The 15,531-nt window shown below is 31.8% G+C and overlaps 1 protein-coding gene across 1 annotated transcript; it reads right to left on the reverse strand.

The window, feature by feature from the left end:
• Positions 1-5,842: 5,842 nt before the first annotated feature.
• LOC133185668 (fibrinogen C domain-containing protein 1-B-like) lies at positions 5,843-13,608 on the reverse strand. Its single transcript, XM_061320975.1, has 5 exons — positions 13,599-13,608; positions 13,095-13,231; positions 12,429-12,525; positions 8,017-8,181; positions 5,843-6,087 (listed from the first exon to the last, which is right to left on the reverse strand). The coding sequence occupies exons 1-5, from the start codon at positions 13,606-13,608 to the stop codon at positions 5,843-5,845; spliced, it is 654 nt and encodes a 217-aa protein (XP_061176959.1).
• Positions 13,609-15,531: the final 1,923 nt, after the last annotated feature.

Consider the following 15,531-nt stretch of genomic DNA (forward strand, 5'->3'; position numbering starts at 1 on the left):
ATCCTGATATTTAAAGTCTTAAACTTTTTTTGTCAAGTATATTTTTAGTTTCTACACACATAGCTTAATTAAAAAACAAAACAAAAAATGGGGTCAATATGCTTATTTTGGCGCTACAGTACATTTGATATGACCTTTTTGCACTGAAATTTGTGTCTTAATCAAAAATCACATCTTTGACGTTTTCCCTCCAAATTTTTTATCCAGATAAATCACGGGACAAAGTAAACAATTGGTCTATTTAAAAAAAGACACATTAAAATTGAGACTAAGAAAAAATTTCAAATTGCTTCGCATTATCAATTATTTGACCTTTCTGCACTCACAAAATGTGATTTTTCTGGCATTAAAAATTTAACAAGCAAGAGAATTATTTTAAAGTCTTAAACTTTTGCTGAATTTAAGCAGATTGATCAAAGTTATCTTCTATATTCAGAAAAGAAAAACAAAAGTGGGGGTCTATGATCTAAATTTTTAGATATTACTAAAAAAGTGTTAATTTTATGTTAAAATTGGCTCAATTTTTTCCTGGACTTTCAGAATATATTTACTATATTTGTCACAATATAATGAAAGAATTCATAAGAAATAATTTAATGGATATTTCAGAACCAGCATAAAACATTTCACCGCAAAAAACAGCTCTGTTTGCAACCAGCATGGAAAAATAGGAATCTAAACTTAACAGTACTGTATATATTTCAAAAGTGAAGAATTTATCATTTTCTTCTTAAAAAAACCTTCCGCCACAAAATATAGTTCCTGGCTGAATCCTACTTGAATGGAATTTAATCGCGGTTTTTTCATTGGATAAAGTTTAATTTGCATTGTAGAATCCAGATTTAATGTAAGAACTTAAAAATGATGCAGAATTTTAGAAATAAAGGTCCAGACCAAAATCTGCTCAAAAGCTCAGGATCGAACCTCCTTAAGCAATGATACATTACAAAATCTATTTTTACTGTATTAATGTGGTATTGATACAGTGACTGATTACAAAGTCTTTCGCACTGATTGAATGATTAATTGATTGTATGGGTTTTTTTTTGTCCCGTTCGAGAATATTTTCACTCATATAGAGACGTCACCATATACCGGTGAAGGGCTTCAAATTTAGACCTTTACTCGGCACTCAGGACCATTAGCTAGTGAGGGTTCTTTATCGTGCCATCGCCTATCGTGACACGTGGCCTCGGTTTTCAAGGTCTCATCCGAAGGACCCGCAACTTTCACTTCAAAGTGCTGAGCGCTTGGTAAAGGATCAGTTGCTACCTGAATTTTATCGACTAAAGTCAGTTGCGGTCATGATTCGAATACACGACCTTCCGATCACGGAGTGAGCGCTCTACCAACTGAGCTACCGTATCGGTTCTGCATTAAATGAATCACTGTCTATTCTGCATAAATTATCCCACGTTTCCATCTGTTGTTAATGGGTGAATTAAAAAAAATGACCACAAAACTGATTTTTTTTGGAAAAATTCAACTACTTATAACATATTTTTCATTTATATCATCTTATTGCACATGCATTCTTGTTTAAAATCCTGAAGTGGCAATAGAAGAGACAATTGGATTAAAAAGTTTCAGAATTTTTATTAGTAAAATTTCTTTTGAAAAAAGAAAATATCATTACACCTTAAAAGACTTTCTACAATACATAATCACAAAATTTTTAGTTTTTTATGCTTCAAAATGGTAAAAGGGGTATATCTGATTAAATCTGGACCTTGATTGAGTATCTTCTCTTGTATATGTGACAAAAAATTGGCTTTTTGATTGTTATTTTACATTATTTTTTCAATTCTGGTTTGAAAAGTTTTAATATGAAAAAAATATGAAGCAATAAAATTCCCCAAAATTCACGTTTTTGTCCGTTCAAGTCAGTTCTTTAAATCTAAGCCAAAAAAGAAGTTTTATATACGAGTTCTCTTACAAAAAATACTAGATTTTGAAGGTACCCTATGTTACATTATTGTGTTGCACTCCTGACATCTGATATGTATCTTATTTAACATTGTTTTAAAAAATATTACGCACAATAACCCATTCTTACTTTGTAAATCAATTTGTCGTTTTGATATTTTCATCGTTTGCGACAGGTTTTTCATATTTTGAAGACCTTAACACATGATTATTTGCAAAGTGTAATGTATATAAATTGTATTTAAAAATATATGTAAAATGATAAAAAAAACCTATTCACTGAATTGACTGTAAAATTTATTTCTGTCATTTGTTGATAGACATAGTGTTTTGAACATCAAATAGTATCAAACATTTTTTTTCAACTTATTTTTTAGAAAAGATAGCTAAAAAGCATTGGTAATTATAAAGCAGTTTTGTTGCATTCCTGACTGCAGTAAAATTTAAAATTAAGACCATAGAACACAAAAATTCATAAAGTGTTGGCAACATCAAGTGGTAATGAAATTGTGCAATATTTATAGCCCAATAATTCATAATTAAAACGTATGAAAGTATTTAAAATTCACATTTTATCTGGAATTATTCCCTATTTATGCCAAAATCTAGCTTAAATGTATATTTTATAGCATATTTTCCTATAGAGGATAAACACAGTAAACCACCAGAAAAATTCTACTCAGCATTTTTTTCTTTATTTTTATTCTTATTGGATGATTTATAATTCTAACATATTTGTTGCACTCCTGACCAAAAGCATAGGGGCTTTTAAAGTAGAATTGTGAAGTGAAAATTACATAAGAACTTGTTCTGTTGTTTCAGTGAAGTTGAGGAGGAATTATTTGAATTTTATGACAATTTTTAAGTGTATTTAATTTCAACGTTCATTGAAAAAATCACAAAAAGCTAAAAACACATTTGAATTGATAAAATTGAAAAAGGAAGGATTTTGATAATAAAACTTTCAATAATTTAGTATTAAATTATACAAAGAGATCATTATTAATTAATGAATACTTCTAAGCTTGAATAGAAGTGTTTTTGTCACACAACTTGAATCTTTAAAAAATGTGTTGCACTCCTGATCATAGAAATATAGAACTGAAGCACAGACAGACCCTGTAATTGATAAATCTATTTGATAAAAATGTTTTTTGTGTCTTTATTTTCCAAAATAAAAATCAGAAAATCATATAATGATAATAGTTTTTTCATGCTTGGGATAATAGTTTTTTCATGCTTGGGAGGAAAACATCAAATGTTGCACTCCTGACATAATTGGGTATGCACATACACTTGACTCTCATTAATGCTGCTTGTGATTTACATAACATTTATAAGTTTTAAAATGTATATCAGTTATTGGTTTACACTTTGAAAATTCTTTTTTGTCTCAATTTTCTTTCAGAATTTTACAGTTGATGTTTTTTTGGCAACATTATGTAATAGTGTTGGATTTGTGCAAAAATAAAGTAACAGGACTTTCCAGAAAATATATTTTAACTTTTATTTACATTCGTTATTCAAAACCTTGCTAGATCCACCCCTTAGTTCTCCCTTACCTGTACACACACACACACACACACCCTCCCTCACACACACACACACACACACCCACCCTCACACACACACACACACCCACACACACACACACACACACACACACACACACACACACATATATATATATATATATATATATATATATATATATATATATATATATATATATATATACCTAAGGACATTTGTCAGATGTTTTGAAGTGGACATTGTTATTTTGTTTTTTATTGGTTATTGATTTGAAAGGTCTGATTCTATTGGTTTTATTGACTGGGTTGGAGTTTTCCCGCTTTATTATTTTTCCAAAAAAGACATTTTGACTTCAGACAGATTTCCATCTCTGGTAAGTTACTAATACTAATTTCATATTTTAAATGTTCATCCTATAGTATGCAAAAGCCATTTCCATTTGCACGTACTAAAGTGAATGAATGAATTTGAGAGAAAGTTATTTCATGATGTATATTTATTATTGATTATAAGATCAATATTAAGTATTTGACAGAAGTAATTTGATGTTAATCACATTATATGTTTTTATGATGATCAAAGATACATTTGATGATATTGTTCAAAGTGAGCAATTGATATATTTTTAAAGGGATAATATTTTTTAATATCATTGTATTAAATTACAGATCGCCATTCATATATACAATGTAGACATTGTACTTAGACAAATTCTCGGGAAAGCCTATTCCCATAGAATGGTGAGATTTAGATTTATATGTTTTTAATCATAAATATTTTTTTTATGACTATTATGTGAGTAATATGTAAAGATTTATATATTCGAGAGTTATCTCCCTTTGATGACAATGTAAATATAAACGATGATAATTCAATAATTATCTTCATGTAAAATAATGAACATTGTGTGTGATAATTATTTACATTATATTTGTTATTTTATGATATTTACAGGGCTTACAATATACTACGTATAATGATTCCAATATAACTTGATCACTCCACTGTGAAATAAATCTTTGAAGAACCCTGAAGGAGTGTTGTGTTTGTGTCATTCCATACCCCTGTTACAACTACATTTTTCTGTTGCACTCCTGACATGGTATAACATTTCTTTAAACATCAGCCATGACCACAACTTGATTAAACAAAAGTTACTACAGTCCACATTTAAAGCTCAATACTTTGAATATTATCAGGAAAGTCTTTATTTTCAACATAAAGCATTATTATTCATTTCACAGATCTCCAAAAAATATTGAAATTTCAGAATGTCACAAAAAGGTGTTGCACTCCTGACAATTTTGGCATCATTTTTGGACATAACTATTTTGTTAATTGAGATATCAACGAGATATTTGGTAGGTATTTAGACACTATCTAAAGACATATGCTGCGACATAGAAATCTATTTTCATTGCCTGTATTTTTAGTGTGGTTTGATAAATATGCGTTTGGTCATTTTTTTGAATTCACCCTAATGTCTCTGGCATACCCAACAAACATTTATTCCTTACGTTTACATTTATATATATTTAAAAAAAAATAAATAAATAAAAAGAAAAAGAAAGAATCGAAATATACGAAGCATCCCATGTTGATTTCATTGTCCCTGCCCACTAACGTTAAAAAATGACAGCACGGGAAATTGACATGCATTTCGGCACTTGACTTTTCACTTGTTGAAATTTACACTCAGTTGTAAATACATTTTACACTGACTCATCTGTATAACATTATTTTATCAGTGACACATCAAGCAGTTTAATCTGTACTGCATTGTTTTATGAGTGACACATTACACAGTCTAAACTGCATTACAGTGTTTTATCAGTGGCATATTACAAGTCTAATATGTATTGCATTGTTTATCAGTGCCTTATTACACTAGCACAGTTTAACAAGAGGCCCATGGGCCACATCGGTCAACTGTTCACTTTGGCTACTGATAGAGAAAAACAGAAATTGGTTCATTATTGAAAAATAAAATATATAACTCGTCCCACCCTACCCTCTAGGGTGATGGTTTGAACAAACTTGTATCTACACTACCCCAGGATGTTTCGGTATTATGTTCTCGAGAAGATTTTTAAAAGTTTTTTTTTCTCTCCATTATATTCTTATGTAAAAGTTGATGCCATACTGTGGTACGCCCTACCCCAATAAACCTTTTGTCATAAGAATTATAAACATTTCTAGATTGTACTCTGTAAATAGGGATGCAGATTATAACGTACCTTATTTAAAACATAGAATGATTATTTATATTGAGTAAGAAGTAAATCATATAGAGATGCTAAAACTCTTGTTTGTAAAAAAAAAAAAAAAAAAACTTCACTAACAATTTCATTATAAATGTTTCAGGGTTGATTATTCATTAACTCTAGCCTTTGTATCTGATCATCATCACAGTCTGTTTTAAAGCTTCAATTCTTTTCCACTGCCACCATATCGGGTATCTATTACCATGCACAGCAGATTGTGCGTACTCTCCGTTCAGGTTTGAGTGGAGACAAGCGTTGTACCACCAGGCTCCGTGATAATCTGTAGCACAGCTACTCCTGTTGTTGTCATTGTCTTGATCCTGTGTACTAAATTTTATACCATTATGATAACCCAAACTGTCACCTGAAACAGAGTATAGATAACAGTAAAGTCTACTAATTATTTACAAATGATTTTTCGTAACACAGTGACATGTTTTAGGATATTGATGATATTTAAATGATATTTTTAGCATCACGACAAGAAAAAAGAACTTGAAATTTGAATGATGTGTGTACGCGTATATCTTAATTTGAAACGCTGTTCCACAATCTTTCTGTAAACTAAACTTCATGGCTAGTGACGTCTCGGCAGCAATGATAGAAATGATACCTGAGAAGATTACCGGATCGAGTTACTTGTTATAAATTGTTTTAAGGACTTTTGAGCTTGAATACTGTTCGTTATCTCCATAAATTTCATCAGGTTGTGAGTAAACATTTAGTAGCTTGTGTCTAGTGTCATTTTAAATTTATTAAAAACAAAAACGATTAAAAGATCTGAGCTCATAGTACAGTAGTCATGGGCGTTGGCAAATAATCAAAATGTCGCTAGTTCAATCCAGCTGTTTATACTGTATTGTGTCCTTCCATATGATACCTATGTACAGTGTCTCAGATCAGTCTCCTGAGAATGGGTAAAGGTTTACACTAAGAGTCAGCTAGCGATGGAAGGGTGTCTCATCCAAGAGAAGACCTTCATCCATTTAGCACTACAGAAATCATATATATATATGACCCTTAGACCCACATGGCTTGGGAAGGATTTAAGTTAGCTTTAAAAATAACTACGGGGGCCGTTCAGAAATTACGCGGACTTGTTGCACAGAAAATATATTTGACGACATAATCAAGCAAAAAGTCATAAATGATATAAAAGAATCTTTTCAGATATGATCATCAAAATTTCATATCAAAATATTGTAAATTGATATCAATTTCAAGTGATTTAACAGGACATCTCATGAAGTCACGGCGCAGTAAACTTTCAACGTCAAGGGCATTTTAAAAAATGGGAGCTTTCATTTTCTCAATATTTTCCCTTAGTATTTGATACTGTATAGTTTGGGTTACCTTATCCACTCAAAATAAACATCCATATAACATTTCCGATTCAGCTTTAAAACTATAAAACTATTATTGTGTGTTTTAGTTTGTGTTAAACCCCAAAACTGCAGATATTTCTGAAGTTAAGTTTGACGTCAGTCGATCTCAATCACATTCTTAACAGCCCAGATCAGTGTTTTGTCGATGAACTTCTTCCATCCCTCCCGGATTGCCTTTTGACTGAGGTCTAACAGTCTAAAATTCTTTTTTACATTTTGTAGAGATGTGTCGGATATTCCTCTGGTTTACTATATGTTTCATTAGGATTATTTTGGGTCTCTATTTGCGTTTTCCCAGAATGATTCACGATTTGATAAAAGTGCGCTGCTCCGTCAAATCACGAGACGTCATTTTTGCAGTTGATTTCGTAGGGGTCACATCGGAGAAAAATTACAATATTTCTGTTAGTACTTCAAATATTACGCCAGAAATCTAAATACTTAATAATAAAACAATAAAAAGAAATTCTAGAGAAAATTGTTGAATAATATCGTGAAATATGGAAAATAAATGAATAAAATTTTGGATACCGCATGTTTGGTTTTCAACATTTTTGCCGTGCTCCGCATATCACCATCAGCAGTATCAAAACGGCAATAATTTTATGAGATATGAAATAAAATCAATAAAATTTACCAAGAATTCATTGGAATTTTGAAGAAATATGTTCCTGTGAAGTTTCAATTCTATATGACGTCTATAAGAGTAAATAATAGCAGAGTCCGCGTAATTTTTGAACGGCCCTCGTATTATGTGATATGGAACTTTGAAGATAAATTGGTATAAATGAAATAAAGTATATATACCCAATTTTTTTCTATGTACTGAGACACATATGTTCTGCACTATCTGCATTTAACATCTTTCATATATTTTCATTATACAATACTTTGATCCCACAACTCACCCGCTGTTCCGTTGTAACCAGATACCGTGATCGTGTATTTATTGTTTTCATCTCCGATGTAAAATGTGGTATACACAGCATAGGCCTCTTCTCCATTATGACTCCGGAGGTCTAGTCGGAGTTCTTGGTCCTGATCTTTGGTTAAAGCATGGATTGCATCATTCCCTTTGTTATTGAAATAAACATTTATTATTTTGCATATTTTAAACATCATCTTTTATTTACCATGACATTTTTAAAATTTGACATCAAAACCAATTAAACAGTGATGTATAAAGACGCAATGTATTATGGACCAGTTTTTATTGAAAACAGACTTAGTTTGGAGGAAGAGAATGATTTTATATAAATTATTAGAATAGAAGAATAGTTGAAATCACGGTAACATATAAATATCAGAATGTAAGAGAATTCATATATTGGGTCAGCCAAGAATTACTTAAATGAGGAATATACTGTTGAAAGACTAGCCTGTTAAAAGGACTCGCATTCTTCATTATTTATGAGTATATCAATATTTGCTGTTAATGTTAAATGAAAAAAAAAGATAAATTTTATTAAGACTTCAAACGTTCCTTATTCCGCCACAGATTTTGACAAAAATGCACAAACATCTTTATTTAGGTATTTTTAGTATAGTGTATCCGTGTTCCGAGTTTAATTGAAATAGGTATTAAACAGTATAGTTAGTACAGTATCAAACATAGTATCTGCCTTCATTACAAACTAGGATAAAAATACATCAGATTAAATCATTCGAATTCATTTTTTTGGGGGGGGGGGGAGGGATATATTCATTCGTTATGTTCTTTCACAATGGTGTAGATGACGCCATTTTGTAAAATAGATAGTTGTCCAAAGGACATGAATGCCCCTCCCAGGGTTCATAACTAATAATGAAACCCGAAAAGATTTTTTTTTTTTAAATGAGCCTTGTCTCTGTGTTTAATTTTAGGATTAATCAGGAATAGTGAGGGCAAGGTCACAGAGAAGGTGAGGTCAGAAAATTGTGACACAGTTGAATAGCTCTAATGAATTTGTATTAATGTATGAAGTTTAATGAAAAATATTTTGAATAGTTTCTTTGAAATAAAAAAGGGTGAAGATCACGAACAGTGATCGATTTCATAAAAACTGTTAAGACTACAGATCTGTAAACAGGGCATAAACACGGCCTTCTGGAAATTCCAGAAGTGAGATCAGATGTCTAGGAGGAGTAAACATCCCCTGTTGACCGGTAACACCTGCCGTGAGCCCTTTGTATTGATCAAGTAGTCAGATCATTCCGTAGTCAATTTAGTATAAAAACAAAGGTCTAACAATTGGTAGGACACAAGTAAGCTAAAATACGATCCAGTGATAGGTGAAATTTGCTTATAAGGTCATTATGACGACCACAGAATAAATGCTGACTTAAAACAATTTTGTCGAAATCCCTGTAACATCAATTTATGTGTGATTAGTCTGCCTCGTTTTAATAATTTGATCGTACTCAGGACATGCTCTGGAGTAGTTGGGAAGTTGGGAGACATAAACACCATATATGCAAGTGGTAGCGGAATATTACTATATAAACAATGAAAGTTGACAATGGAAAAGCTGAAATCATCTCGTTTGTCATACAATTGCGTTGTTAGTTGGTCTTTGTCGTCTATAGTCAGTAAAACATTCAAAAATGAAGCAGATTTGGCGGACTTTTTGGTGTTTTTTATTTTTATTTCAAGTTCACTGGGATAAATCGATTCGACATATAAATGTCGTCTATACATCTGAATGTCGAGTTGGTGGCCACGGCAAGTGTTTTCTTTTTCATGTAGAAGTTTGTGTATAAATTGTGCTTCATACGAATAAACGTAAGTAAATTTTAAACAAAACAAACAAAGGTCATAGAGAAGGTCAAGGTATAAAGAAAATTGTACACAGTTGATAAATTATCACCAATATGTAACAGTATACTTGTTTAGATAAGAATATTATGAACAATTTCTTTAAATTCAACTAACACGAATTTTAGAATAGTGAGGTAAATGTCATAGAGAAAGACAGGGTCGAAATCTATAGATGTAGTTGAATAGGTCTCACTAAAACGTATCAACATTTAAGAAATAAATAACAAGTTTAAAAACTTCTCTGGAAAATGAAGTGGGTCGGTCACGTGATCAAATCCTGTGAAGGCCGAAGGCCTTCTCAGAAGAAAGACTTCATACAGATATGAAGATATTGCTCTCTATATGTTTATATAATGGAGAGAAACCACAATTGTATATATTATTATATGAAGTTTGATAAATACATGTATATATATTTTGAATGGTTACTTTGAAACTTAGCTAAATACAGACTTAAGAAACATGAGGTTAAGGTCAATTTTGATGCAGTTCAGAATCACTCATCACGTTTTTCAGCATTTCAAGTTTGTTTCTTGGAATTTAAAGAAAAGTAAGAAAGGTCAAGGTCATTTTTTGTGAAATTGAACAGCTCTCACTTATATGTGTCAGCATATGATGTTTGATAAAATATTTAGAATTGTTTCTGTATGTAATGTAAAATATTTTCCTTGCATACTTTTTTCTACAAATAAAGAAGCTTATTGATTTGGTCCCGTTGAAGATATGGATACGCTTATTTATCTTCGTAAGCACAGGCACGTGTTTATATAATAATTTTGTCCCAATGGTGTATTTACTGAAAAAAGTGTTTGTGTCGTTAGCCATGTAAAGATTTACAGATACAAGATTTTCTGCGCACTCTCGCCTAACCCTCTACAGTTCAATAAACTCGCTTGTTGCCAATTTGTTGTCGGATGGGATAACGAGTTTATTGGACTGTAGAGACGACTATAACATGTATAAGTGGTTAGGAGGTGGATAAAATATACAGGTTGGTTATAGAATATGTCTAGAATTAGGCGATGAAAGGTTCTTGATTGATCAACTGGAAAGTGGCGAAATACATTGCCAAAGTGCGCAGAAAATCTTGCCGCGCAAATTGCACTTTATTTACATTACAGGATCTGTAGCGGTATGGTCAAAACCTAAAATATAAAACCATAACGCTACAGTTCTGCAGCTAACACAAACACACACGCACCCTGAAAAAAAAAACAGTGTTCACCTGAATTAGTTGAAGAAAATTCTTTAAATACTAATACTAATAATATAAAAACCTTTGTAGAAACCACACGCTTAATAACAAACTTAATCAATATTATTAAAAATCAAAAGTTGGGCTAAATTTCAGCAACAGAGTTTTAATATAAGTATGTAATTTTAAAAACATTCAATGCTGTAAAAGATTTTAGATGTCAAGTATATTATATATTTTCATTGAAGATTCTAGTATAAAAACGTTTGCACATAGACGATGAAAGGCTTTTCATCTTTAAACAAGCGCATTACCATTACAAATAATACTAAAGTAAACTATATAGTTAACTTTGACACTCTGAAATCTTTAGATAACTTTGATTGACACTTTGATTACTATAGTGATAACTTTGTAAACTTTGATTTACTATCATGATCACTGTGACACTATGACAATAACTATGAAAACTTTGAAATATTATTAATAGTGACAACTTTGAAAACCTTGATTTATATAGTGACAACTTTAAAACTTTGATTTACTATAGTTAGCAATAGTATTTTTATTAGGGTACAAACTAAATGATCATTTCTAAATAATTAAGACAGAAAAGTAAATATTTCTATCGTTTAACAATGAACTGGTGTAGCAAGATTTAATTCTAATTCTAATCTAATTCTTATGCTATAGTTTTCATTAATCTATGATTATTCAAAAATCATTTAAATATTGTAGAAGAGATTTTGAAAAGAAAATCCAGATCAAGGCCAAAGCGTGTGAAAAACGTGTATATAGCCTTTCGGGCAGAATATCGTGTAACTATGCAGCGTTTCGTGCAAGCGTCTTATGTAAATTGTGTAGCGTTTCGTGTAAACTGTGTAGCGTTTCATGTAAACCTGGAACGTTTTGTGTAAACCATGCAACGTTTTTTACAAGCCTTGTAGCTTTTCGTGTAAACCATGCAGCGTTTCGTGCAAAGCTTGTGGCTAGCGGGTACAGTTTGTGCAGCGAGCGTGTAGGGGTAGTAGTGTCCTTTCTAACAAATTTTATATCTTACATGAAATCAGCAAATTGACATTCGTCATGATATTTATTTAAGAAATGAAATTTGTCAGTAAGGACAGAGGCACAATTCAGGGTCTAGAAACGGACTTACAGGGGTATTTTAATTGAATGTTGCTTAACGTCCCATTTGAGACAGAGTTCGTTGAGAAACAAAGACACAGTAGTACGCAAAGAATAGTTACGCGAGAATTATTTTTTTTATTATACGGAATAAACTTAGATTGCATTCAAAGTAAATGTTGAGATGTTCCATAACATACCTATCCAATAGTTTTTAGAAGCATTCCCAAATCCCTCCTTGTACACGTTCCATGTTCTATAAAAATCCAAGTTGCCGTCTACTCTTTTCTGAATGGTCTGTAAACAACATTCATTTATTGACTTAATAAGTATGTGTCATAGATATGAAAAATAAATGGACACTACATAACTCTTCCTATTAATTTGTTGTGGAGTGGAATACTGCTTTTCACTACTTTTTTGGTAATCTTAAGTAGCTGGAAGATAAGAAGTATTCTAGATTTGTTTTAAACACATTAATGAACAATTTGTCACATTCTTGTATTGGTCAGCTAACTAAAAGAATTGTGTTCATTTTGTCAGAAAATGGAAACATGCAGAAGAAGCTTATTTTAAGTAGCGTTGGAATCGGGACCTCCATGATTTAGTAATTGTTTTCATATTCATTGTCATGTTCCAATTATCTCTAATAAAAGAACATTTCATTCAAAACACTAATCACCGTCCACCCTCCTCCATCTGTCGTCATGTCACAGAAGTCCTCTCTCCAGGTGTTGCCGATGTATAACATTGACAATGAAACACACTACTCACCGTCCACCCTCCTCCATCTGTCGTCATGTCACAGAAGACCTCTCTCCAGGTGTTGTCGATGTATAACATTGACAATGAAACACACTACTCACCGTCCACCCTCCTCCGTCTGTCGTCATATCACAAAAGACTTCTCTCCGGGTGTCAGGATAAATTACATAAACTCCATCTTGTCTTTTTCTACTAGGATCTCTTTTCAAAATCTCTGAACAATCTTTGTAGATTTTTTCTATTTAATGTATAAAGAAAAAATTCACTTAAAATTCTACTTATTCAATTGTTTATGCAACACATCTTGTAGAACACATTATTTATTTTAGAATTGATTAATTATCAATTGCTATGTATGTTTGCACAACAGTGCGTACTGACATGACGTGGTGGGTTCCATCTTTTCTTAAGAAAAAAGACAATTATCAAAGCGAATAATACTCTCAGTGATTTAATAATTTGGAATTTACAAAAATGTTCGACATTAGTGTCAAACTTTGGATTATCAAACAAAGGTGGTTCTACATAACCTCAAATTCAGTATCGCTAAGATTCATTTACAAATGTCTATATACATCATTTCAAAATTAACTGTGGCGCAATACTGGCGGTCATTGCTAGACCAAATTCGCGAGGAAACCACTGAATAAATTTAAAAACACACAACTCTTCTGAATCATTAATTTAATACATAAAATGTATAATTTATATGGTAAATTGAAAAATAAATTTCATAATATCTAAAAATAATTGTTGGATATCGGGTAAACATAGTGTGAAAGAAAAATTAAAATGCTTCCAATATATATGCGTACTGTGAAAAAAGCTCCCCCTTACACATACACACACCAACCTACATAATGTAATTATCAATAAATAAAAATTCGCTTTTGAAATCTGAAAATAATAGACCAGTAATAACAAGTTTTAAGTGCTTTATCCTGATTTTTTTAAAAAAAATCTTATTTACAAAAAGAAAATCATATACCTCAGTGCCCCTTAAAGGGTAGAGGAAATTCTGGAAGGGCATACAATCAAGCTTTTATCTATATATTTGCAATTACTGGTCTCTTTTGATTAAAGTATCTTAAAACTTGTGAATTAAAAACACATTAGCACTTTAGAGTCAAAAAATACTATTTTGATGCATGGATCTATCGTTAATTTTTCAATATCACACCATACATGATTTTTATTCACTGCACTTCTTAGGTAAACTCCTGCTGGCGCTTTGCAGTATTTTTACAAGGTCAGAAAATGAAAGACATAAGTTCAGGTGTCGTCAATTGTGGATGCTGTAATAAAGTTTTCGGTTAAAGAGGAGAAGACAGAAGCATTCATTCTTTATTTCGTCTGAAAGGGAGATTCAAAATCAGCAATGCAACGTACAATCAAACATATTTATAACATTATTGTATATAATAAGTTTTAAAAAATAACGATAACAGTTAGTAAAAATTAAATAAATTAATAAAGAAATTTGCGTGAACGAAAGTAACACAGAAGTAAAAAATCGGGCAAAAGACTAGATTCTAGATTGCTGAGATTGAATAAAATTGAGCTGCTGCGTCCATAATATACGTTTAGCAGGTATAGATCAGGGCTATTAAAAGTTGAGAATCGTGCGGAAAAAGTTCGGGCTCCAAGGAAGAACATAGAAAGCTGAGGGAGCCCAGAGAGTTCTGCACCAAGGGTAATATCAAAATCTTCAATTATAGTTTCCCACCAAGCGTCTCTATATATGGTTGTTCCAGAGCATAAAGTAGACAGATGGTCAAAAACGTTTCTGAACGTTCTGTTGCAAATCGGAAAATATTCTTCAGGTATATCCAAAAGAGTTTAAAGCTTAGCGATAAATTTGCGTAGCTGAATTTCATATGTGTTTGTAGGGATAGAACAGAGGCTTTTAGGCGATTTTTCTAAACACACAATATTAAACTGCGAAAAATCGGAGTCATTATTCATGCGCTCTTGCCTGGATGATGAGACAAGTGCAAGAATAGATGTTCTGACAGTTTTTTTTCCATTCAAGCTTTAAAGGGAAAGAACCTTCACACATGTACTGATTCAGGTAGTGACAGAGGTTGTATTTGGACAGTACCGCAGGTGCCTGATACATTAGAAGTGAAAGGTACGGGTAGTTCGGATGAGACCTTAAAAATCCGAGTTCCCTTTATCAAGATAAGCCTTGGCACAATAAAGAACCCTCACTGCTCAATTGCCGTGAGTGTCAAAAAATAGGTCTTAATTTCAAGCCCTTCACCGGCATACGGTGACGTCTCTACATGAGTTCTCAAATGGGACGTTTAACAACATAAAATCAATCAATCCCTTCTTTCCCTAACAAACAAACACCAGACTTGGAAAGAAAACAATCTTTATTGAGCATTATAAAATAAATACTGTTTGCCCTAACAAATTTAAAAGACATTTCCTACAATATAATTGAAGTAATTTCTTACCTTTCAAAACAGGTACACATTTACCACCAATACAAATGGAATCCTCAGTACAGGTATTGTTTAAGCAATTGCCCGC

The sequence above is a fragment of the Saccostrea echinata genome, unplaced genomic scaffold, assembly GCF_033153115.1.
Source record: "Saccostrea echinata isolate AGI-Se365-2 ecotype Australia unplaced genomic scaffold, CSIRO_AGI_Sech_v1 ptg000012l, whole genome shotgun sequence".
Classification (NCBI taxonomy): domain Eukaryota; kingdom Metazoa; phylum Mollusca; class Bivalvia; order Ostreida; family Ostreidae; genus Saccostrea; species Saccostrea echinata.

Excerpts from the sequence above, each read along its gene's own strand:
- LOC133185668 (XM_061320975.1), bottom strand. Across the intron at positions 12,526-13,094 it reads CAGACGGAGGAGGGTGGACG|ACCATTCAGAAAAGAGTAGA; the intron begins GTGAGTAGTGTG and ends TGTTGTTTACAG. Across the intron at positions 6,088-8,016 it reads TGGTTACAACGGAACAGCGG|GTGACAGTTTGGGTTATCAT; the intron begins GTGAGTTGTGGG and ends ACTCTGTTTCAG.